Here is a 24587-nt window from a genome sequence, read left to right on the forward strand (position 1 = left end):
CTGGGAAATTCTCCTTAAACCAGTTGGACCAGTTACGACTTTCAGGCAAATACTTGTTGCTGGCCTTGGCAAGGAAGGAAATATGAAGATGTGCTTTACATTATTAGTACACTGCTTTTATTTATTCTAAAGATGCATATCTATTCTGAGAATAAGAGATTCAGAGGACATATACAGCTGATCCTAATGCCAAACATCATTTTCAAGCATCTATGCATACTAGTGCAAGTTTTCCCAGTAGCTTACCTGTTAGGGCAGTATAAGTAAATTAAAATAAAAACTGGAGTATGTAAGCAGAGGAAAACATTTCTAAAACTTATTGTTACAAATCTATAGAACTTACAGGTGGCCAAAACACTGGAGGCAAAAATGGCAGCTGAGGTGTGAATCGAGAAACCTTGTTTTATGTTAGTGTGACCATACCTGAAGTTGAGAAATTGTTATTTTAGCAGGCTGAGAGAATGACTAAAAAAAATTTTATTACCAATAATTTGCTTTTGATTCTAAAAGAGTTCCTGCTGGTTAGCATAGATATTCCTTTACCAGGGCTTTTTTTTTTTTTTTGAGAATTGTTGCCAAGCAATTGCTGTCGTTTGGAAGAGGGGCAGAGTTTGCATTTTGCTTCCATACTTAAATTATTGCCGTGTGGAACTTGTACCTACCGTCAATGCCTGGATATTTATTCTTGAAGGTAGTTTTTTTCTTTCCCCTTTTTTCAACCATATTGCAGTTTTGTTTGCAGTTGTCACTGCCCTAATCAACTTATACATTTTCAATACGCTATATGAGAATGACGTGCTTAAATTTGATTATTCAGTCTCTTTGAAAACTAGAGTGGTTCAGGGGTCAAGAAGTGATTGAGAAATGTTGAAGCATGCACTCTAACTTGGAGCACTTTATCTGGTAGACAGGATCAGCCCTAACTTGGTAAACAAAGTGCAACACAGGCCCAGTGCATATAAGCATTTGGCAGCCAAACTTTGGCTTTCCATGACAACTTATCTCAGCTGCCACAGTTCCATGAACTGTGAAGAGTGGCTTGCTTGTGCCTGCCATGTATCTCCACAGCCTTGGCAGTGATCTATCAGAGATCCGGTTGCATGCCCGGGTTTATCTCAACCAAAACACTCCAGCTTCATAGCTCTTTCTGTATCACGGACATCCTGGTTTTAGTTTACACTCTAGTTTAAACTGGTTAAACATTTTACCACAATTTCAAGGAGGCAAGGTTCTCAGAATGGTAGAACATGCCTTTTTGGGGGGATCATGCAAATCCGACTGCCATATTTAAGACATTCTATTTGAACAATTTATTCAGAGTGGTTTTTAGTGCACGTGCTGCAGTGAAAGTAATATTGGTTAAGCGAAGTGCTGTATTTACTGAATTATGGTATCGGTCAAATAAACTTTGTGATTGCATAGTGAAAATAAAAACAAGATAGCATGTCTATATATAGATTAGGTTTAAATTTTTTATTGCATGTGGTGTAAACACTATTCACATTCTGCAATTCGTTTTCAAGGCAAGTGGCTGCACTTTTCTGTAAAGTGATAGGGGTGTCATCAAGTGGGCCCACTACAGTGGAGTAGTTTTCAAAAGTTATCCTGCCTTTATTTTTTTTTCTTATGCAAAAGAAAAAAAAATAAAGACAGCACAAAAAAAAAATTCTAATCGTTGTGGTGTCAGTGTTAACATTTATGTTTCAACATCAGGGCTTACATTAACATTCTAAAGGAAAGGGCAAGGATGCAGAGAGTTCACTGAAAGGTGTTAGCAAGAGTACATGGAGAAGCGTATATCCAGAACACAGGATCATCTGTATATTATAAAACAAAATCACTGCATATTTATTAATTGAAAGTCCTTTATTTTGAGGGGAAAGAACGTCTCTGAAAAATTTTGTATGCAGTAAGGAGATAGTCCTTTTTCCATTTCCCCTCGCTGTATTGAAATTTTTCGAACAGATTTATAAAAAAGGAAGTGGGTCGAATAGCATAGCTTGACTGTCAAGTTCAAGGACAGAAAAAAAAAAAGTTTCTTAGGTGTGCTCAAAGTTGGCTAAAAAATTTAAAGAAATAAAAAGCTACCACCAGGTGTATTGTATTTGGTCTAAAATTTGAAGGATTTTAAAGTGCATTTTGGATGGTTGTTGATGATGGGGACCAGTAGAGTAGAAAAGAATATGCATTAAAATAAATATTAAATTTTTCACTATTTTTGTTGCTGTTGGCATGCTCTATGTGGATGAGAATAGCTAGTGCACACGAAAGCAAATGGGAAAATGCTGAGGAAATGAAATTGTTGGAATGTTGGAGTGCAGCTGATGCTCTAGGAAAAGCAACAGAATGGCCGCAAGAAAGCACAGCTGTGTGAAAGCTGGTGATCAATAAGTGTCAAAATGATGCGAGGAGGGAATTAACGTGAGAGAAGCTCAAGGTTAAAAAACAGAGAAAGCATTTCTCGGTATCAATGCACCCAGATTTATTGGCTCAGTAACCCTGTAAATTAGTGACAATGGCATGACTGGGCATTGGGGGGAAAAAAATGCCACAATTGATGAGCAGCGTTGCTATAGTTAGAAAGAGAAGGTAAAGAGAGAGGGTTAGGAGCAAGTTCCCTGTGCAAGAGCTTAGAAAATTGTGTCTAGCGAAAGTGTTTTTTTTTTTTCTATATATATTTTTTTTTTTTGGGGGGGGGGGGGCCTAATGGCTTTGCTCTGAATATCTGGAGCCTTAATATAATTCACTGCCGGTGTTGGTTATTTCAGGCTATTAACTAGCTGGTTTAAAAGCTATACCAAAAGCCCGGTAATGAAGAGAAATGATATTTTTTTTTTTCAATTCAAAATAATATAATTTATTTGGGTACAGGTTAAGTAAATACTTGCAAATCGTTGTACAGATGAGGGTCCCAAAGTCAACCGACTGTCTCTGGACTCTTGGTAAATTGATAATAAACAAACAGCGACACAGCAAGTACTTAAACAGTGATATCAATTATAATAATTATACTGAAACTTCATATATCGTGGCAAAATTACATTAAAGCATTTTACTTTTCCCTCTCACTGTGTCAGTATGCTTATAATTCAGCTTATGGTGTGGTATATTTTGTTTTTATCTTGTCGTTTGTAAACTACCATGCACCACATATCGCTTGTAGTTTTAGATACTATGAGCACTTGGGGTTTGTCCTGCTCCTTCCTTTTGATAAAAGCCTTTTGTTTTGTCTGTGATGCAGTATCTTGTCGTATGTGTACCAGCAGACAAAAGAGTGCTTGACAGTCGTTTTATTTTCCTCTGCACGTTCAGAAAATAATAAGGCGTGTGGCTACTGGAGCAAGGACTTGACTGAGCTTCACTGGATAAGCTACGAAGAGGTGTGTAATTAAACAACTTTGCAATTCGTGCAGTCGTTTCATATCAAAACCTCATTTTGAAATGTGTGCAGAAGTTAAGCGTGTGATGGCATGCAAATTTAATGCTTTCACTTTAATTTTGTAGGCTTGCTTTGGTAACACTAGTGCCATTTCTAATTACATGACTATTACATCATTCTTTTACTCGAGTTTTCGAAGGCTCTGGCACAGCATGTCAGTGCTGCATACAGGTGTGCTCATAAATTTCGAAAATTTGTAAATACATGCTCCACTTTCCTTTTGTCTGTGCGGTAGTGCAAAAAAATTGGAGTTTGGTGATGTGGGTACACAAGGGTTAATAATCACTAAAGTAGGCTGTGAAACAATTTTTCCACTTGTTCTGAAAGGTTATCGAAACTGAAGGCAGTGGCTTATTCTTTTCTGTGTGAATGCACTTCAGTTTTATCCATCAACTAATATTCCTTGAATATAAAAACTCTCCTTTTTTATTTTTTAGATGTCATTTTTTTTCATACAAATAACTTTGGAATACTGTCTCGTGCTCAGTGGAGGAATGCAAAAAATTTCTTTTTAAATTTCAGCAGTGCGTTTCTTTTCATATTAGACTAGTCCTATCATGGCAATGTTTAGATCTATAAAACTGAAAATACGGTGGTTTGAACTAGTTAGATTACTGCGTCGTGAATTATTAGCCTATGCTGCTGGCATATATGGTTATGGTGCAAAAATTTATTGCATATTGTATTTATTGAATTTTTAGGTGAGCTTATCACTGAAACAGTATGTAAAGACTTGGTTGATTTCTGACAAATCTTTTGGCTTATGTGATGTATTTAAATATGCTTTTGTCATATTTGGTATTTGAAACTGATTCCAGCGGTTGTTTACTGGGTTTCCCACTGTGGCTCTACATTGTGACATTTTGCTCTAAACTATAGCAGAAAAGTTGTGGTTGAGTATTGTTTTCTCATACATAATGAATAGTTAGGCAAATGCAAGCCTGCAGTAATGCACAGACCATACAGATTTCTACATCTCACCTTTCTGCTCGAACTGTAAATGAGCTTGTATCAGATGTTCGCCTGACTTTGTTGCATTACATTTTAACGGTATTAGATGTTTCGGGGATAAAATCTTCAGCCTTGAAAATGTTGATGTGCTCCTGAAGTACATATTGAAGATTCTGCTGTCCTGAGTAAAAGAAATATTTCTTTAGTCTCTTTTTTCTGTATACACAAATCTCGGGATCAAACTTTTTTAGATTAGCAGAGGCACGGACGGGTGCGGTATCGAAGTATCTTGAACAAAATCTTCGAGTGGGAAAAGAGTGAACAAAATGCCACATTTCTGTATTTTTTTTTTTTTTTTGTGCACACAGTTTTGTTGATAAGATATCTGAAATTGCTGTGGTTCTCAATTTCAAACTTTTATTCACCTGCTGGCTACAGCTGCTGGAGAAATGTCGGATGTTTGGCTCTGGTCTTCTGGCGTTGGGGCAAGTCCCTCGGGAGAGCATTGTGATGATAAACTGCAAGACGGGCCTTGAGGTGAGCCTGTCCCTACTGCTCAATGCATCATGTTTGATATCACCACTGGTAATGCAGTGAGAATATTTGTAGCGCTGTTTTACTTGGCGGCACCTGAAAGGCTCGCTGACCTTGGCAGGCTTTCCTTCTTTGTGGAGGGGGTAGCAAGGAATGGCTTTGAGTAATGAATGTGTTCTAATTTCTCCATCTAAATTAGTGGCGGCATACTAAATCTAAGGTAATTGAGTACTTTCCATACTGTTTCAGTACCTAGTGTTCAAATGTACCTATTTACTGTGCATGATCTGCCTGAAATGATATTGAGGTATTGTGTGGCAAGCATTGTTTATAGTTGCCTGTGTACTAAAAAAAAAAAATTGTATTATTATGACCTATTTTGATACTAAGCAAAGCTTTGCAGATCTCAGAAGTACATCATATAGGGCAAATGATTTCTCTGCTTTTGTGCTGTTACTGGCAATATCAAGGTAGGCATGACCTGTGGCTTTAGACCACTTGCGCAGTTGATATTTTTATTTAGCTGTTACAGTTGACATGTCTAAATTATCTATCAACAGACACTCCTTGCAACTTTGCATCTAAGTATATGTTATGGAATTTTTTCAAAATTCTTTTTAGTGTCTGCAGGTAGCTTAAATGTAGTATAGATGTCTTAATATAATGCTATTGGTTGTACATTTTTTGCATCTAAGTATATGTTACGAAATTTCTTCAAAATTTTTTTTAATGTCTGCAGGTAGCTTAAATGTAGTATAGATGTCTCTATAACATAATGCTATTGGTTGTACATTTAGTGATTGCTTTTCCCAGTCGGATGTATTTGTCCACTGGCTTAGAAACATCATTCTGGCTTCATGCTAGCCGGTTTCATACATAAAATTTGGGTGTGCTTTTGAAGGCTGTCAATGAAATGCTTCCTACATATAGCGGCACATTTTGTTTGAACAGTTACATTTAGATAGAAGGGGCTAAAAACATAAGCAGTTACATCATTGTGGCAGTGTTAGGGTTGTTGATTGCTTGTTAAGTGATTGCAGGATCCTTTTAGATTCCTTTTTGTGATTTTTGTGATTATCATTTAGAGATCCATTCTGTGATTACAATGATGTTGTGTGACTATGACTTTGCCCTTAAATTTGTTATACAACCTGCTCTTGGCATTAATATAACTCAATCTTTTCTTCCTATCTCATGTTTGTGAATCATTCTGCTGTCATCTGGACTTAATGCTGTGAGCTAGAGTACTTTTTTTATGTAATTCGTGTAAGACAACTGGCAGTGCCAATTCAGCATTTGTTGCAAAAAAAGCAGTACAATTTTGCACATAGTTAACATTGTTTGCCTGCAAAAGGCTGTCTTCTGCAGATGTTTGCTGTCGACAATTCTCAGTGTATGCTATAAAGATGGCCTTTAAAGGTAGCTTTTAAAGCTTTGTCATTCGTCTATGTTTGGGCTGACCATATATTTCTAGAATGCCCTAGAACACTTGGGTGGCTGAGAGTTGCTGATGAACAGTAACTTTTGTAATCTGACACCTTTCTGCAGTATGCTATTTCACAATACTCCACACCGCATTACTCCCTGGTCTCCTGTCCTGTCACAGCCAATGCTGACCTTGAGGCCACAACATTTGTCCTGCAACAAGGTTTGTCACATTTCAGATGCTTACTGTTACTGGATGTCCATTTGATTTACAAGGAATGCTTTCAGTGCACTCCACTTTCTGCCACATTTCGAAGGTTATTTTCTTGACAATTTCTCTCTGCCTACTGTATCTGGCAGTTGGTTACCAAATTCGAATCCGTAATTATTGCCACTTGTTCGTTTTAAAAATGTTGCCTGATGCCTCAGTCATTTGGTTCCTCAATAGGCTGAAAGCTTATAAGCCTAATCTGAATTTGTGTTACTTGTGTACTTTTTGGTGCTGCACAAGCGTGGATGAAATTTTTTTTACAGTAATCTGTGTACTGGTTAGCGTTAATTTTGAAAGGGGGACAGACAGGTTCAAGCATGTGCTCCTTCTTATGAACTCTAAATGGGATACTGTTGCCTTTCTTTTACATTTCTTATTTGCAGTGGAGAGCTCCATATTCATATGCGACTCTGTGGACAAAGTGCAGTATTTCGTTGGCAAGAAGGACTCACTCCCAGCTCTTAAAACAATTGTATGTGCCGATGAGATTCCACGGGATGTCATCAGTGCCTGCCGTACCAAAGGAATTGAGTTGTTGCAATGGGATGATTGTCTGGTGAGACTGCGTTACACTGTTTGCAGAAAACGAGTTGTTTCTTAAAATAGAAGTTGATGACTCAGCTCCAACTGCCTTTATGTGATTGCGCGCAACCTGTATCTGCGTTCATATGAACCCTAATGTGTAGCTCCCACATTAGTGGACTCTATTTAGCTACCAACTTTTGACCTTACACATCTGTACACCTATGTAAAGTAGCCTGTGCAATACTACAACCTAAAACCTGTTATTTGGAATTCTATTCGACACTTTAGCACAGATCAATCACATAATTTTTATTATTTATTTGCGCATATTAGTATCAGTCAGTGAGAGTTCTGAAAGCATGCATCTCTTAATTTGACCTTCAAGGACTAAGGGAACTGTTGGAATTAACAGAAATTTCTAATTGTTGAATGGGCCATAAAAACAGCTGAATACTGTTTGTATCAGAGTAATTTTACTTGATAAACAGCTATATGATGGTTATCTGCACGTTATGAAACTCAAGTGAGAAAGACAGTTTTTCCCGGTTTAGTCAAGTGCACAAAAATCGTAAAGGCCGCAAAAAAAAAGGTAAAAGTCCACAAAACACAAATAAAATCACGTGACTAGAGCATTTGAGCGCCACAATTGTGGTGCCCTCAGTCGTGATTGGAGCAAACGAAATCAGCTGCGGCCGTCACTCGAAGGTCCCGTTGCAGCGTCAGGCTGACATGTTGGCGATGGTTAGAGCGAGCTCGCCATGCTCGCTGCTACTTGCACCGTCATCAGCGCCGGCTGTCTGACGCAGGCGAAGGAGCTATACCGCAAGCATATTGGCCTGCCCCTGCAACGGGGCCAAAGAGACATGGCCGCAGCTGATTTTGTTCAATCAAACCATCACTGAGAGCACCACAATTTTTGTGTGCGATTGCACTAGTTGCATGATTTTATTTGTGTTTCGTGTGCTTTCCTTTGAGCCTGGAAAGAAAGATACACGCGACGCTTTCTTTACCGCAATTAATGGAATGGGGGTTTCTGAAGGTGCTCTACAACTTTCCAAATCCCATTTATGGTCTTTAGTCATTCATTAGTAAATTATAAAAATTAACATAATTATCTAATTAAGTAATTTCAAAACAAAAAGTTTCCTGTGGTGCGCAAGGTGGCTGGCAGTTGTATGCAAATGGTTTCCCTGGCCCACCTCACATTTTATTTTTTAACCCTTGGTTCAAGTTAACTGGGATACCCGGTGGTTGTTTGTTTGTTTGTGTGCGTGCGTGTGTGTGTGTGTGTGTGTGTGTGTGTGTGTGTGTGTGTGTGTGTGTGTGTGTGTGTGTGTGTGTGTGTGTGTGTGTGTGTGTGTGTGTGTGTGTGTGTGTGTGTGTGTGTGTGTGTGTGTGTGTGTGTGTGTGTGTGTGTGTGTGTGTGTGTGATAAGAGCCATAATGGTGTGAAGTGTGAGTGCAATTCCACTTGCTTGGTGTCCTATCCACTTGACTCGGTCCAGTGCAGCATTAGATTGAATTGGTGCCTTGTAGGTCAGGGAGCATCTGTGTGAGCACCTTGCTCAAACATTTCTGATAATTTTGCTGGTTTGGCACATGAGATAGAAGCACAAAAGACAATGCACAATAGGCTCGGGTGTTGATGTTTGCAGTATAAACAGCTTTCCTCTGAGGATTTAGCACTCCCAGTGTACTTCCAGGTGCCTCGTTGCACTCAATATGTCCTGGAAGGGACAATATATTAATATATTCTTGCTGATATTTTCTACTGCCTACAGAGACACTTTTGCAGAACATGGGCTTTACTGGTATTTGCTTTAAAGCTACTTCGAAAATGAGATACTGAATGGTCGAGTAACTTTACTTCGTTTTTGCTTTTTTCCCCTGCAGAAACTTGGAGCCAAATCTGTCCAAGAGCCTATTGTAAGACATTTTTTTTTACTTATGCATCTAAGAGCATAGATCTTATGAAGGGAAATTTTTCACAGTAGATCTCTCATTAGCTTTAATGCACATTTGCTTTCTGTACACATACTATACTTTTGAATCTTTTTGGAAGCAATAATTGCACTAGACCTATCTGTGTTCTTTTGGAATTGGGTTGGATGTCAGCTTTAGTGTTACCTATACCTCAAGCTGTCTTTTTGAATGCATCTGTAAATGCTTTTCAGTGAAGCACAAGTACTATGACACTGTTTACTTAAAGATTGGTTACCAGTTGGGTGAACTAATTTCACATTACCTTTTCACTGCTTTCTTGAAAAAAATTCTCTTGAACGGGGCTGCTCCCCTGACCAATTCAAATATCGCTTTGTGTCTCTTATGTGACAGTGAAATGCAGAGTTTGTGAGACGACATGCAATATGGAGAGGCAACTTATCCTGTTGCCTCTTTGTCTCCCATTGGTGCAGGTCTGCCATAAATAATTTTTTCCATCTTGCCAAGCTCACCACCTAAACAGAATGTCTTAATGTCATAATGAGCACACATGAAAAAACAAAATGTGGAGTGATGCATTTTATGACATGCTTTTATTGTGCAGAATGAAGTTTGAACTGTGATCAGTTCAAATTTACTCAAGTTTTAGGGACTAATAAAGAAGGCGTACTCAATATGCAATTTTTTTTAGAAAACTATTATACACTTAGCCCTGTGGTGACCTGCTTTCAAGAGTACTCTAGATTACACAGGCGCATATGACACCGTTTCTGCTTGTTTCTCTCGTTCTGCGCTGTTCAAAGGTCTAAAAGGAGATTATGACAATCATGATGATGAGGTTGCAACTGGCACTACAAATGCAGATAGCTATGCTAATTTTGATGTCCTCCTTTATGGCGGTGCAGTGGTTAGGGAACTGGACTGCTGTATCCATCGATGCGGGATCGATTCCCGGTTGCGGTGGCCGTTTTTTATTGGAGGTAAAAGCAAGGCACCCGTGTGCTGTGAAATGTCAGCGCCAGGTGGTTGAAATTTTCAGGGCCCTCCACTAAGGCATCCCTCCTAACCTGAGTCACTTTGGAACGTTAAACCTCGTGAACCAGACCTAGTTTTGATGTCCTTCAGCACAACGAGTTCGAGACTGACACCTTAGCTCAGGCTACAATGAAGAAAAGATTTTGCTGCAAGGAAAGGGTTCGTCAGGGATGTTGACTTGCTAGGGGACCAGTGTGGGATAAAAGGCCCCGCTGTGGTGGCGCAGTGGTTGCGGCACTCAATACCGTTCCAAAAAATGTGGGATCGAATCCCGGCCTCGGCGGCCACTTTTCAATGGAAACGAAAAGCTAGACACCCGTGGGCTGTGCGATGTCAGTGCACATTAGAGAACATCAGGTGGTTGAAATTTCCAGAGTCCTCCACTACGGCATCTCTCATAACCTGAGTCGCTTTGGGGCGTTAAACCTCACAAACCAAACCAAATCAAACCAGTGTGGGATAAAAGATATTAGAGTTGAAATGAGGCCTTAGCAGCAAACAGTCACAGTGGTGTTGGTGGCGTTAAAGGGCAGACAAGGCAAGCCTACATATGAGCATGTCGCTTGCATTGTCAATACACTAGCATTCTGGAGGAATGGTGGGATTTCTATTGTTTAGACTGTTATACAGGTGGTGAGCACAGCTTTTTCGTAGCCATGACAGAGTTTTTGGTAGGTTCTTTTCAATCAGCACTTCCCGTTATGACTACTGGAGAGCATGGATGTCGCGATGTGAGAGTGGGTTTGCAGACTGAAGGCCGTTGCCAGCTCTTTGCCACCAGTTTTTATGGGAAGGGGGACAAACACCTCTACCTGGATGGTAGATGTAATGCAGGATTGGACAGCAACTAACCGGCAATATGGCCACGCCTCATCAGCCGCTGACCAGCCGCTGACAGGAGGCACAGCACAGCAGTCAGGAGTGCAAGCACAGTGGTTTAATTACTAGAGAAAATTGACACTCATAAGACTGAAACAACCCATTTAATAGCAGGTGGCACAGAATAAACAGAAGAAATTTTGACATTCATGCAAAGCATCTAATACTACAAATGAAGAGAGATACAAATACTTTAGAAGGCACTTTGGAAGAAAGGAATTAAGGAGAGAGTTCGTAAGGTCAGAGAGTAGCGAGTGCTTAACTGTTCGGGGCAGTAGGGTTCGATCCAAGGTGAGCATCGGGCTATCGATGTTGGCTCGCCTGAGTGATTCTTCGCTGGGCCAAACACTCGGTGACGAGCAGACCTTCCCTGGCTGGCATACTGTACGCACGTGCCGTTAGCGTGCATACGACTGCTGCTCCGAAATCCTACATCCCGACTGACTACTCTCAGACACATTACACAATACACTATGCTCCCGTTGCCATCTCCAGACAGCCCAGGGCCACGGACGGATGAGTCAGCGGCTCCTGTGAAATGTAAATTCTTGGCCCACTACGCCTCATCGCAAGCCGCTTGCTGGCATGAGGATGGAACTTTTGAGATAGCGTGCCTGTCACTCGGATAAATAACCACGTCTAGCATGCAACAGGCGTGAATTTCGCTTCAGTGGAAGAGTACGGTCAGGCTGCAGTTTCATAGGGATGCAAACATTTCAAGTCTTGTTTATGTTCCTCACTTTTATCCATTGCATTTTCTCGGTGGCACTGTGAGCTGTGACATAATGATGGGTGGGTGTGTTTTTTGCCGTTGAGTGCACAATGTTGGAGTGCCCAGGGAGAAATTGTCGGGAAATTTTCAGGAGCTTAGTGATCTTGGCAAGGATATGGGCATTTTTATCTTGATGTACCCCTATACATTATATGCGTAGGCCAACATGCAAAACTTGGCCCACATAAGCAGTAATCACAATGACCGGTGGAGAAAAATAATTGACAAAGTCGATGTGCCCCAGTAATGGCAGTACAAGTAGCACAGCTGCCCAAAACATTCTCATTTTCAGGAGTCCTCTGTTCTAACTGTACATTTTATTTCACTTGTGCTTTGATCAGCCTCCTACACCAGACACGCTTTATGGACTCCTCTACACTAGTGGAACAACCGGTGAGCATTGGTTTGCCTTTTTGCGCTGCAGTCATCACACTGGCATAATACCAGCACACTTTACTGCACTAGACAGCATGAGATCGCTTGAAATTCACGTAACGTGTGTAACACTGAAGTTCTGATCTACAGCGGTTGCCATAATAAATGCACTGAGCACCAACCCTGCCAAGTTGGCTTATTGGTCCGGGCACTAGACTTCTGAGCCTGAAGATATAGGTTCAGTCTTGGCTGCAGCAACTTTATATCAGTGGAGGTGAGATGCGAAGCGTCTATATGCTGTGCAATGTCGGTGAAAGTTCACGGGTGACTGAATTTATCGGAGCTGTCCACTACGGCATTCCTCATAGCCAACGTCGCTTTGGGATGTTAAACTCCATATACCTTATTCTTAATGCTTAGTGCTTAGGGGAAGTATAGGCAAATCGTGTTACCCCCAATTCAAAGCTGATGCCTTGCATACAGCTAAATGTTACCCTAATTTCTGAGAGATAGTGGAGAGAGCGTTTTTGGGGAGACATCAAAAGTGATTTTTCAGGCTGCTTCATGCACTTAGTGTGACATGCTTTTTTGCAAAGCAAGCTGTGAATTTCTATGTTTTGCAGTTGATGTCTCCAAAGAGGTTGTTTGATGTCATCATGTCCTTATTGTTGTGTACTTCCACTTGGTGTCAGTTGTGTACAGTTGTGTACTTCTACTTTGGTGTCAACAACGATTGGAAAGTCCACATTTTAAAGTGAATACAGTCAAGCCCATTTATAACAATGTAGATATGCCAGGAAAATATTATTGTTACAACCAATGATTGTTATAACTGGGTTAATTCAAAACAGCAAAGGAAACATAAGAAGCTTGAGAAATTTTATTAACGACGAAGTTGCTTGCACTTTTCACTTGTTTTCAGGCAAAAATATGTAATTAATCAGCTTAGGTTTAATTTGACTGCTTGACATCAATATTGTCGACATCTCTCTGCAGGGCGTCCAACCACTGCTCATAGCTGAGTGAAAGATACTTATCACAAATGATGTCCTGCAGGGGCTTAATCATTCTTAGGACTTCATGATGCGGTTTGGCCAGCATGGTCGCATTGTTTGAGAGTTTTTTTTTTTCCTGCTAGGGATTGCACACTGACCAAATGTAATTGTTATAACCAATAATCTACTCTCACAGCATTGTTATATGAAAGTTTTTTTTACCATAGAACACATGGCAAAGTTGACAGTACTATGGCTGTCCATTGTTATATCCAACATATTGTTTAAAGCGGTATTATTATAAGTTGGGTTAAACTGTAGTAACTGCACTTCTGAATAAAGTTTAGATTTATTTAGTTTGAGCTGGACAACCTTAATATCATGGAGCTTGCTTCATGATATTAAGGTTAATACTTTCATGCTGTCGCCCTTTTGCCTTCAGTATTGCATGAAATGGGCTGCCTACAAATTTAAAACAATCTAGTTCGAAGCGTCTATGTTGTGATTGGGGCGAAGGAGTGAACAAAAATATTAATTTGAAACCATGATATTAAAGAGACCTTGCCGCACTGTTCAATAAAGTTGTGGAATGCCTTGTATCCACTTTCTCCCATGAGAAAATTTTTGAATGCATACTGTAGAAGCTGAGTTATCTGCTTTTGAAATTACCAGCATCTTCGTTCTTTTCTCCTTTCTCTTCTCATGTCTTGCAAGCTCAAAGGTCAGTGTTTCTTCACAAAGCTACTGACGCTGATGAGAATTTTCCAGGTGGCAGTTTCCTGGCAGGCCACCGTGGCGCAGCTCATTGCCACAGCTGCTGTGTAACATCTAAACGAATCGGATCACTAGCAATTTTTTAACTTAAGTACGCCGGTGCATGACACAAGAAAGGTTGAAGGCTCAAGGAATTCGCCAGAAAAGGCTTGCCAACATTCAGGTGCGATTGGGGTTCTCTGCTCCATGTAGGAGTGGATTATCTGCCTCGAATGTTCATGGCACCTCAATCCTGTGATCGAGTGAGTTTATAATTTCTCCGTGCACTCAGCAGTATGCTGGACATGGCAAAATGACCCATTGAAATTTTTTTTTTTCCAAATGCAGCTAATGTTTTCTTGTTACCCTGCATGGCGGCGCCTTTTGTTGACACTATGTCTATTGCATTGTTGGCGCCACAAAAGCAGAGTGACTGGCATTTGTTGTGTAACTGGCATTTTATTTCATATTTTTCCAGGAATGCCAAAAGGGGTTCCAGTCACACACCGGAGACTCATTATGACAGCTAATGCCATCAATAACCTTGCAGGGGTGAGAATTGTGCCTTGACATCTCTGGTTGACAAGCCTTGTGTTACGTTTGCTGCAAACTGTTCTCTTTTTTTTTTTTTTTTTCATTATTTGTTTTTTCTTAAAAGAAGGAAGCCGTAAGTTCACTGCTTGCTAGATGTAGCCGAAATGTAGATATTGGTCAGATCGAGACATTTTGGAACTGAGCATTCCATAGGGTATTAACTGAGTATACGCATAATTTTAATTCTATATCATTTCCTTCGAATAATGTGGAGCATATTACGAAAGATTAGTAGCCATGTTGACTATGCTAAGTAGATGTATAAATCATGTTGTTTAATTTTTAACCCTCGTGCAGTTTTTGGTTTCAGTTTCAACTGCAAATCATTCTGGCTGTGACACCACAGACGAGTTCAGGAGATGCGAGGAGTACAAAAACTGCAGTATGGGCATGGTTGGTTCCTTTTAATTTGCGCTAGCTATTATGCAAGCCTGCCCGAGACTTGGAATCGTGAAAATGAATAGCAGCAATTATAATTTAGTGTTTTCATGTCTTGAATGACTAAAGCTCGTTTGTATAGAAGAGCACTGAACAAGGGTAGAGGGGGAGCTTCAGTTAGCAATGCCGAGCAAACGTTTCGACAAGTGGACGAGTGGATTGCTGCCCATACTGTGTGGCCATCTTCTTCCTCTCTATCTGTCCTTGATCTGAAACTCTTCTGTGACATGTAGCCGTTTGGCAGTTAAAACCAAAACCAAAACTGCATGAGAAGCAAATTCAGCTATAAATTATTTAGCTGGTGTAGGTGAATTTCACATCATGACTGTATTGCACATTATTAAGAAAAAAAAAAAAACCATCTTAATTTCGGGGTCTATACACCTTTGAACTAATTAGTGGTGCCATAGTTTCTTTCCTTTTTGTAAACAAATAAGGTCATTTCCAGACTTGACTGCTGTGAGATTTGAGCAAGTCATTCTGGTTATATTTTCAGTGCTCAGTGCTGCCACGCATGCAGTGTCATGTTAGTCAGTATGAGCAGTCATGACTGCTCTAGTTTGCATACTATGACTGTGTGCTGTATGTAAACAGTCTGGTTTACCCCCTTTGTGTTTGTTTGCACTTGGCAGCCTATGAGAGCTGAGCCCGGGCACACCTGTTTCTGCTACTTACCAACTGGCCACATTTATGAGCATATCTACGAAGTAAGTGTAGCACATTGTTCTGCATGTGTTTATCAGGCTCACAGTGGTGCCATGTGACAAATACAGGTGATGGACTGAAAAGTCACGAATGAGGCACAGTGTATGTGACTGCAACTGTGTGAACATTTCAGTAATGCCTAACAGCCTTGTGCTCCAAGTTCCTTATGGTGAAAAAGATAATAAAATTGTGTGGGCCTTTTGTGCTTTTTTTTGTTGCACTCGCCATAATCTTTGCTGTACAATGAGTGATGAAGACCATTGTCAACACAGAAATCTGTTTTAATTTAGTGAGAAACTCTTAATTCAATGAACAGGCCCAATCCAGTGCAGTCATAATTGTGAGGTTACAAGCCCACGCAATGTGATTGGGTCAGCCGTGTGCGGCCATTTTTGTGCAGTCCCACTTTTTCTTTTTGTACTGATAGGTTTCAGCACCTTGCACTCTATTATTCATGCACCAGTTTGAAAACAGCCGCTCTAAGTTGCAAGGTATAGAGCTTTGTTGTGCTCCGAATTGTACTTCTCAGAAAGAGCTTGAGGCGGTGCCTCAAAACCATCGTCAGGAGTAGTGTCAAAATGCTTATGGTGGTGCAGCAAAAGAAAGCACAAAATTCGAAAATGGATGACTTGTGTCTGATTTACATGGGAGCGGAGCAAAGAAATACTGTACATAGCACACGCTTATTGAAGTGCATGAACACACTCGCTACCCCAAAACGAGGCACAAAGAAAAAGGATGAAAAGCTTAAGAAAAAAATGGATATCATTGTTCACCCCAGGCAGCGTACCACTCATGGTAATGCAGCTGTCAAAAAAAATATCAAATGAAGGCTTCATTGATAACCTTGTTTAATTATTCATTGCATATTTAATGCTCATATTATCATATGAGCATGCTCATGCTTTATCTTCAAAATAGTGCTGCATGGCCTGCTTTTCATATATAAATTTTTTCTTTGCTTGGAACGCCATTTTGAGCATTCTTTATGCATGGTATTTTATTGGGCCATCTTGAAGCAAATCATTTCTGGTTTTGCCAACTTTGCGTACAAAAAGTTTTCCTAGAGGTTTTGGTGGGTCACCACAGATGCCATATTTCACCATATTTTCATGAATACAATGGAAGTTTCGTTTTTTTCCCATCACTTAATTGATTGAAGAAACCATTTTGCATTTTATTGGTAACCATAATTATCACACAGTTTATGTCTCGCTGTTTCTGATGAGCTTTGTAACAACCTTCACAATCAGCATGGTCAGCAGAAAGGTGAAGGCAACTTTTGACAACCGTGGAGTCAAATAAATAAATAAATAAATAAATAAATAAATAAATAAATAAATAAATAAATAAATAAATAAATAAAAAACAGGAGAGGTGGCATTGAACATCAACAGGCAGCACCAGCTGTTGCATGAAGAAATAAACCATTGAAAGAGTTAAGTGTAGTACGAAAAGAAAAGGGTGAGTGGGCATAGGACAGCAGCATGAGACATTGTTTTATTAACACCAGATTGTTTGCCCACCCCTCATGTAAAGCCCTTACCCAAAGGCCCTTGAGGTATCTGAAATAAATAAATAAACTCACAGCAGCTTTGGCAAAGCAGTGGCAGTCATCATTTCTGGGTAGAAGACTGTGTGCGTTAAGGCATGGAGGCTCTCCTGCGATCAGGGATGTCGCACATGTTTCTGGTTTTCCAAAAAAATTCAGCGAAAGAAAGTAAGGCTGCTAGTATGTGAGGATGGAAAACATTTTAATGATTATGCGTAATGTTCATATGTGAGCCACACCTTGCAGTATGCTTCTTGTAAATTGCTAATGCTCCATTGCACAATATATGAGTCATGATTGTGTTGAATGTTAAGCTCAATCATTAATAATTACACATGTACTATTATATATATGCAGTGGTACTGTACACTGGCATGGTGACATCATCAAGTGATTGTGACAAGTGGCTGGTAATTTTATGGCGGCACTCTGAGTGACGTCGTATTTCTCTGGTATAATAGGGCTTGTAATGCTTCCGCATTAGGTAGATTCATTTGACTGTGGCAGGTGGTTCTTGCGATGGGGATTTGTGAAGCCGCTTTCATTGCACTGGGGTCTCTACTTTGCTGAAAATCTGTTTTCTGTCCTTGTGTCACTCTGTCTGGTCTTTCTCGCAAGCTTGCTACAGTCTGACAATTGCGGGCATGAAGAAAACTTGGCAGCAAATTTGGCTGATGGTTACTGCCTGGCTGTGTGACTTGCCAACTGTACCAGTCGCTAGAGGCATGCTCGTCAGGACGACTATCATGTATGCTACCGAAGTTGGCAGAATCGACATAGACACAAAACCCTATTTAATCAAGCCATACAAATGCGCTTGCATCGCTTAGTAGTAGTGTGCCTCAGCATCAGTTGGCTACTGTTGGCTTGAACAACTTGTGATTGCGTTATATCTTTATTTCTTCTTTTTTTTCATGAGGTTATAAACATTCCCTTCGCATTACATTTATGGCCACATTATGTACACCCCTGCGCAAAAGTGGGGAGACCACGTGAACCGCTATGTATAATGTTTTTTGCGTAGAAAAAGATGTGCTTGACAAATTGACATTTAGGAAGATACCCTGTGCATATCACAGAAATGTCCGCTCCACCATCAGAAAAAAGCTGTCTTGCAGGTTTGTCAAAGCACATGGTCTCTCCACTTTTGTGCAGGAGTGTAGGTATAAATATGGTACCTGAATTTATCTTACTTATTTTATCTTACTTATTTTTCCATAATCAATCATTTTGGTTTAGTTCATTCTGTATGTTCCACGTGATTGAATGTTAGTGATCTGGCAATCAAGACTGAAATCTGACATGAATTAATGACACAAGCTGCTGCTTAGGTTAGAAGATATATTTCTCCATTTTTATGACAGCTGTTTTGCTTTGCATGCTTCTTGTGACTGTATGATACACGAGAAAAGATTAGAAACCATTATTATCCTTATACGTAGCAGCTAGTGCTCATCAGTTAAAATTTAGTGTCCCTGCACGATATACGGTGCCAGTGTTGCTGCTTGCTAAAAAAATTGACTGTTGCAGCATGTTTGTTTTCATTTATGCTCCGAATGCCCCGTTTTTTCTGCCCAGGTGACTACGTTGATGCGTGGTGCTACTCTTGGCTTCTACAGAGGGAATGTGCAACTTCTCTTGGATGACATGAAAATACTGAAGCCTGACAACCTGCCCATGGTGCCTCGCCTCCTCAATCGGATCTACTACAAGGCATGTACACTTTTGTCAATCGCTCAGTCTCTCACTACTAGCTGCTGCTTATGGCGCATTCAGTTGGGAGGATGAGAGCAGAGGTGCTGAGCATTGCAGAGCAGTATAGGAGCACAGCGAGCGAGATTGTGACTGTCCTCCCACAGGAACGCTCTCTGCGTGTCGAGAGTAGCGCGCCATGACCACGTGATCGCACTTCTCTCGCCAGCATTCTCCGCCTGCCCGCAGTGGCGACAGTTGTAACCCGAGGAGAGGCCAACGCTCCGTGAAGAACCGCTTGTTTTGTATTCCTTTGTTCTCACAGCGCAGCGATCTGCCTCCTTTGGCCCTTTCGACACCAGCAGCGACTCTCAAGCATGCCTACAGCAATGCTTTCCGCTCGCCGAGTGCCGACGCTTTGCAGCTGCCATTTTGAGCCGACTCAAGAGAGAGAAAAAAAAAAAGAGAAAAAGACGCGGACATGACGTTACATGTTATATGACTTCCTCTATACTCGCTTTAGACGAGACAGCAGCCGGGAGTGTACTCGGCTGCTCTGAGCGGAGAAGAAGCTCACCTCCTCAGCCATCGGAAGTTAGCAATTCTACTCCTGCTTTCCCACTGGAGGGCGCCCGCTTTTCTGAGAGCACTTTCGAAGTGATCTTGAGTGCACCTGCTCTCCCACTCGAATTCGCCATTAGTAAGGTGACTGGCGATGGGCACTCTTCGTGGCATTTGGATTGCGAGGCGCCGGACTGTCATGTGCCCCAGTATTTTTCAAATGCTGTTAGTTGCCTGTCACTAATTTCTTAACCAAATAGGTTTGATGTGGCTCTGAGTAGTGGTTGCAAACTTAAAATACCTGGCCTTAGCAGTTAGACATACTCTGTGTAATGCAGCATGTACTTTTCTTTTTCTTGCATTCTTAACGTGAGAGCATTTAGGGTTCCTGTGCTGCGAGAAAACCCAACGCAGCTGTCATCTTTTTTGTTGTGTTGAGAAAGTCTGGATTGATAGAGAGGGTCTTGATGTCGCATCAAAATTTAAAGTCAGTAAAATGTCACATAAATTGTGATTTATAAGGGTTCAATGCGACTTAAACACCTGGTTCAGTAGAGAGCGAGAAAACCCTACATAGCTGTCATCAGTTTTGTTGTGTTAGAAAATCTGGATTGATAGAGAGGGTCTTAATTTCACATAAAAATTTAGTCAGTAAAACATCATATAAATTTGATTATAAGGTTGCAACATGGCTTAAACATCGTCATGAAATGTGGGAATATCATTTAAGTTCACTATGCTGAAAAGAAATCTGGAGCAAATAGATTGGAATCAAAGCTCAAACCCTACACCACTGAGGAATATTCATTCAAATTGGTTAGAAGGAAGCCTTGCATGCCTTGCATGCCGGTAAATAAAAAAAAAGGATAAACACCTAAGCACAATGTGTTGAGTGCTGTCATATCATATCCTTAAAGTGGAGCTTAAATGTTCCTCAAATATTTTCCTAATCTAGTGCAGTGGCTTATTTTAGTCCAGTCTTGGCTTTAGTGACGATGGAAGGAGTACCATTCCTTTTCACCCTCTTTCGTTAAGTACCTATCCCTAATTATGTTACTCTGACATCCTTTTTCAGATACACTCAGAGCTCCACAAGAGCACCATCAAGACAGCAATATTCAACTTTGCCATGAAGCAGAAGCGCAAGCTTCTTGAGAAGTAATGTATTTAATTTGACATTCTAATTTGAACTGCTTGTGTCATTGTAATATAACGAACAAAAGGTTGTTTACTTTGAATTTGTTGATGGGAACAGAAAGAGAACTGAATTTGTTGCTCGCGCATTTCCCGCCAGAAAAACAAATTTCAATTAGGCTGCACCTTTTGGAGAATTTTAGCAGCAGTGTTTATTTGCTTATAGTGACTGTATAATTTTGGAAACACAAAGAAACTTTACTTGCCTGGATATGTGTCACAGAAGAGGTATTTTCCTTATGCTGGGCATCACAGCACAGGGATTTTGTTATACTTATAAGTAATCACTTTCTTCTTCTGAAATAGTTATTTTTGAAATGAAAGTGTATCCATAGCTTAGATGTGCTTATCCCGCATCACACTAACAGCAATCATTAGCAAAGTTGCCTTTTGTCGGGTGTCTTTATTAGCCTGAGCCACTTTGGTATGTTAAGCCTATGAACCGAACCGAACCGGATTTTTTGCCTAAGGCACAAATTTTTGCTGTACATGCTTTGTTGTTTTACTTAGGGGTATTGTAACGACTGACACAATATGGGACAAGCTTGTTTTCAAGAAGATTCGAAATGAGCTCGGTGGAAACTTCCGCTATGGCTTGACAACTTCTGCACCGGCCAAGGCAGAAGTTTTGGAGTTCTTCAGATGTGTTTTCGGAGTTCACGTAAGCTTACATGTGCTTTATTTACGTGTGGTGCAGATTCTCCTGTGTTTTCCTTAATACTGCCATACAATCTGCATTAGAGAAAAAGGAAAAAAAAAAACTGGTTGTAGCTTGTAATTTCTTTTGAAAACAATCTGGTTTCATTAAAGGTATTTGCTGCAGACTGCAGTCTAAAAAATGCACCTTTCGTGCAAGCCACCAGCCAGCGTCACTGTCAAGTTCAAATTTGCTTGTTCAATTTAAGGTATTGCCGTTTCAGTTCCTAGTTTTTCAAAATTTTGGACCTTTGTGTGTTCATTATGGTGCTAATTTTAATTTTTTTTTTGCGTATATTATTTTCTACTGCCTCATTACAGCTTTTTTGTGTGCGTATGATAGGGTGTATCCCTCTGTGGTCAAAAGCCACTCAGAGCTAATTTTTCCTTTTGTTGTCAGCATCAGCACTCTGTTCACCAATAATAAATACACAAATATGGCATAATGCCCATTGGGTATTTTTTATAAATACCCATTGAAGGGGGGTGGGGGGTATTTATGGTGGGTACTCATTGGCACTGGGGACAGAAGCCCACACCTCCCTTTTGCAAGGCAGATGCTTCAGCCACAAAGCCTCGCTGCAGTCACAAATAGTTACATGAATTGCCAAACTTAAAGGTGTTCATGAAGAAGGAAGTACTGTAGCCAATAAAAAAAAAGTAACAATAGCGAAACAAATCATAAAAAATGCAGTGTAAGCGTCCTAAAAAAAAGGTTGTCATGTGGCCTGCATTTTACGGCAGCATAGAACCATGCTCAGCTTTTGCAAATATCTAGAATGTATATGACTCTTTTTTTTTCAACAATTATGCATAGTTTCACATCAGTGTTCTTATCTGTAGTAGGGACACTTGCTCAGCCGGGTAAATGCCCTAATAGAGTGATGACAGTGAAAGGACAGAGTACAGCATTTTGTTAGCAGACGAGGAGGTCAAGGAGTATCCTGATCTTCGGAGGTGGGCAGTATGTCATCAATCTAAATTTACTGACATACTATTCGTGACCCTGCCTTCCACAGTGTAATTTTATTCTTTGACTGAGTTTGCCTCATTTTCAGTAGCTAGCTAGTAGCAGTGTCCATGTCAGGGAGACCTTTTGTAGTTAAAACTGAATTTTGAAAACTGGATTCAGCAAACCTTTATCGAGTCTTTATTTTCTTCAATTTAAGCCAGAAAGATTACCAATTCGTTCATTCAACAAATACAAATGTGCTCAGATAAGAATGGTAATCGAGGCCCCATGACTATGTTTTGTTTTCAATTAAATTTTTTTATATTGTGGGCAAATGTCTCAAGTATTGCATTATGTTAACATTATGTAAACAAATTATGTTTAGAATTTTAGTTTACATAATGCTATAATTTTTAGTGCCTCATATTTATAAAATACCTAAAATTGTTTTTAGGAAATTTTGATAAAAATCAAAGTTGAGGTAGTTTTTTTAAATTGGAATTAAAATTTGCTATTTCTTTATATCTTTTTTTTTATTTTGGCCAATTACAAAAAAATATGGAGAAAGAACTGATAACATTAGAGCTTCAAATTCTTACAGAAATAAAAAAACAAGGCCTGGATAATATGAACAAGAAGTTTCAGTAGTAACACTTTTTTAGTCCATAATATTTCCGAGGTGCTGAGGACTCTTGAGGCCCCTTTTTTGCTGTTTTCAAATTTTTGACTATTTTGATGTGCTGTGGAGAACATAATTAGCGATCTAGAGCTCCAAATTTTTTTTGAAGTTAAGAATGTAAGCTGCATAATAAAAGAAAAGGTTTAGTGCAAATGCCAGTATGTAAGATTGAAAATGAACATTTTTGTAGCGCGCTGCTCCTGAAGCGAAGTGAGCGATTTTTTATTAAATCGACTGCAACAACAAAAAGGGGTTTCTAATCATTTTTGTAAAAGTAAATGTTGCATAGGTTTAGTAAGTAAAAAAATAATATGACAATATCTTAGTGCAGAAGCAGCAAGTCTCCAAACTTGAAACTTTTTGAAATGGCAAAAAGGGCGTTTTTCCACCTCTAGTGATATACGAATTTTTTATGAGAAAACTATGTCTTATCTTGCAGGTCTAAGGTTCATCCCCTTCTATTTCATTGAAAACAAAACATGGTCATGGGACCTCGATTATTGTTCTTATCTGAACACGCCCATACAAATTATTAGCCATGAAAATTGATTGCCTAGTTGTATGCTACAAGTCTTTACAGTGAGATTTGTTTATTTGCCATGTGTGTTCCTTATTATGCACAGAGGAGCTTCTGAGGTATGCATGCATTTCACAGTTTAACTTATGGTAATACCACAATTCAATGTAGTAATTCCACATTTTGAAACTTGGAATGGACAGAACAGGTCTTGCCGCTTGTTGGCAATGTCTGTAGTGTTATTTTGCACTGCAAATAGTTTGTTTTTTTCTTTAAGCTTAAATTGCCTTCAAGGGCTTTCATTGAGGCAAACCCTGCTTTCAAATGACAATTCTGCTCTTTTAATTATGACAGTACCCATGATAAAATGCCTAACCACGTCTTGCTTTGGTTTACTTTATGTCAGCTTGTGGAGGTATATGGCAGCACTGAAGCCAGTGTGCTTTCAAGCACCCTTCCATTTGACTTCATAGGAGGTAAGCTCACACCACATCTTTCATTCCCTTTAATAAACCATACTGTCAGAACTAAACGCCACAGAAAGAAAAAAAGTCACTGTATTTTGCACTCGTAGTTTGCTGAACTAAACCAGGCATATTTTATTGATGAACCAAGCAATGTTCCTGGTAGAGTAGTCGTTCTGCCATGCCAATGCTTCCTTTAGCTGAGTAGCTTTATTGACTCATACTGGCTGCTGGCTAGGACATGACAAAGTTTATTTCTAAAATCTTTCAATGGCTGCTAAATTCACAAATTATTCTAATGGCTCAAGATGTGTTGTTGTAAAAACAGGAGTTTGTCTTATCATATATTTTTTACTGGTTGATTTTCTGTAATGTGTGACTGTATTCTGATTGTAGCTCTTGTCAGGCACTTGGCTAAGGTCAGAGTAGAAAAGTAGTAGTACTGAATCTCAGTAGCTGTACTGTATTTCTTGAACGAAACGAAGAAACAGCGGTAACAGACGAGACGAGTAGGAAGGCGAGACAGCCACATGCGCTGTCTCGCGTTCACAATTGTCCCATCTGTTAGCGCTGTTCGCTCAAGAGGAACCAACCAACCCATCAAAATCCTCTTCTTGAACTGTATTTTTTCTTTTAGTGGCACGGGCAG

At 39.9% G+C, this 24587-nt stretch overlaps 1 protein-coding gene across 2 annotated transcripts in view; it reads left to right on the forward strand.

Annotated features, from left to right (window-relative positions):
• Window positions 1–24587, forward strand: part of LOC146198519 (long-chain-fatty-acid--CoA ligase 5-like) — a 43441-nt gene that overhangs the window by 5748 nt on the left and 13106 nt on the right. For both annotated transcript variants that reach the window (XM_084594014.1, XM_084594015.1), the window contains exons 3-14: window positions 3313–3380; window positions 4829–4927; window positions 6473–6572; window positions 7004–7176; window positions 9038–9070; window positions 12113–12164; window positions 14373–14446; window positions 15559–15633; window positions 18762–18896; window positions 20512–20594; window positions 21141–21291; window positions 23881–23950. In XM_084594014.1, the coding sequence (XP_084450140.1) occupies window positions 3313–3380; window positions 4829–4927; window positions 6473–6572; window positions 7004–7176; window positions 9038–9070; window positions 12113–12164; window positions 14373–14446; window positions 15559–15633; window positions 18762–18896; window positions 20512–20594; window positions 21141–21291; window positions 23881–23950 (1113 nt within the window). The remainder of the gene's footprint in view (window positions 1–3312; window positions 3381–4828; window positions 4928–6472; window positions 6573–7003; window positions 7177–9037; window positions 9071–12112; window positions 12165–14372; window positions 14447–15558; window positions 15634–18761; window positions 18897–20511; window positions 20595–21140; window positions 21292–23880; window positions 23951–24587) is intronic.

This window comes from Amblyomma maculatum, chromosome 2, assembly GCF_055883805.1.
Source record: "Amblyomma maculatum isolate TAMU_Amacu chromosome 2, ASM5588380v1, whole genome shotgun sequence".
Lineage (NCBI taxonomy): Eukaryota > Metazoa > Arthropoda > Arachnida > Ixodida > Ixodidae > Amblyomma > Amblyomma maculatum.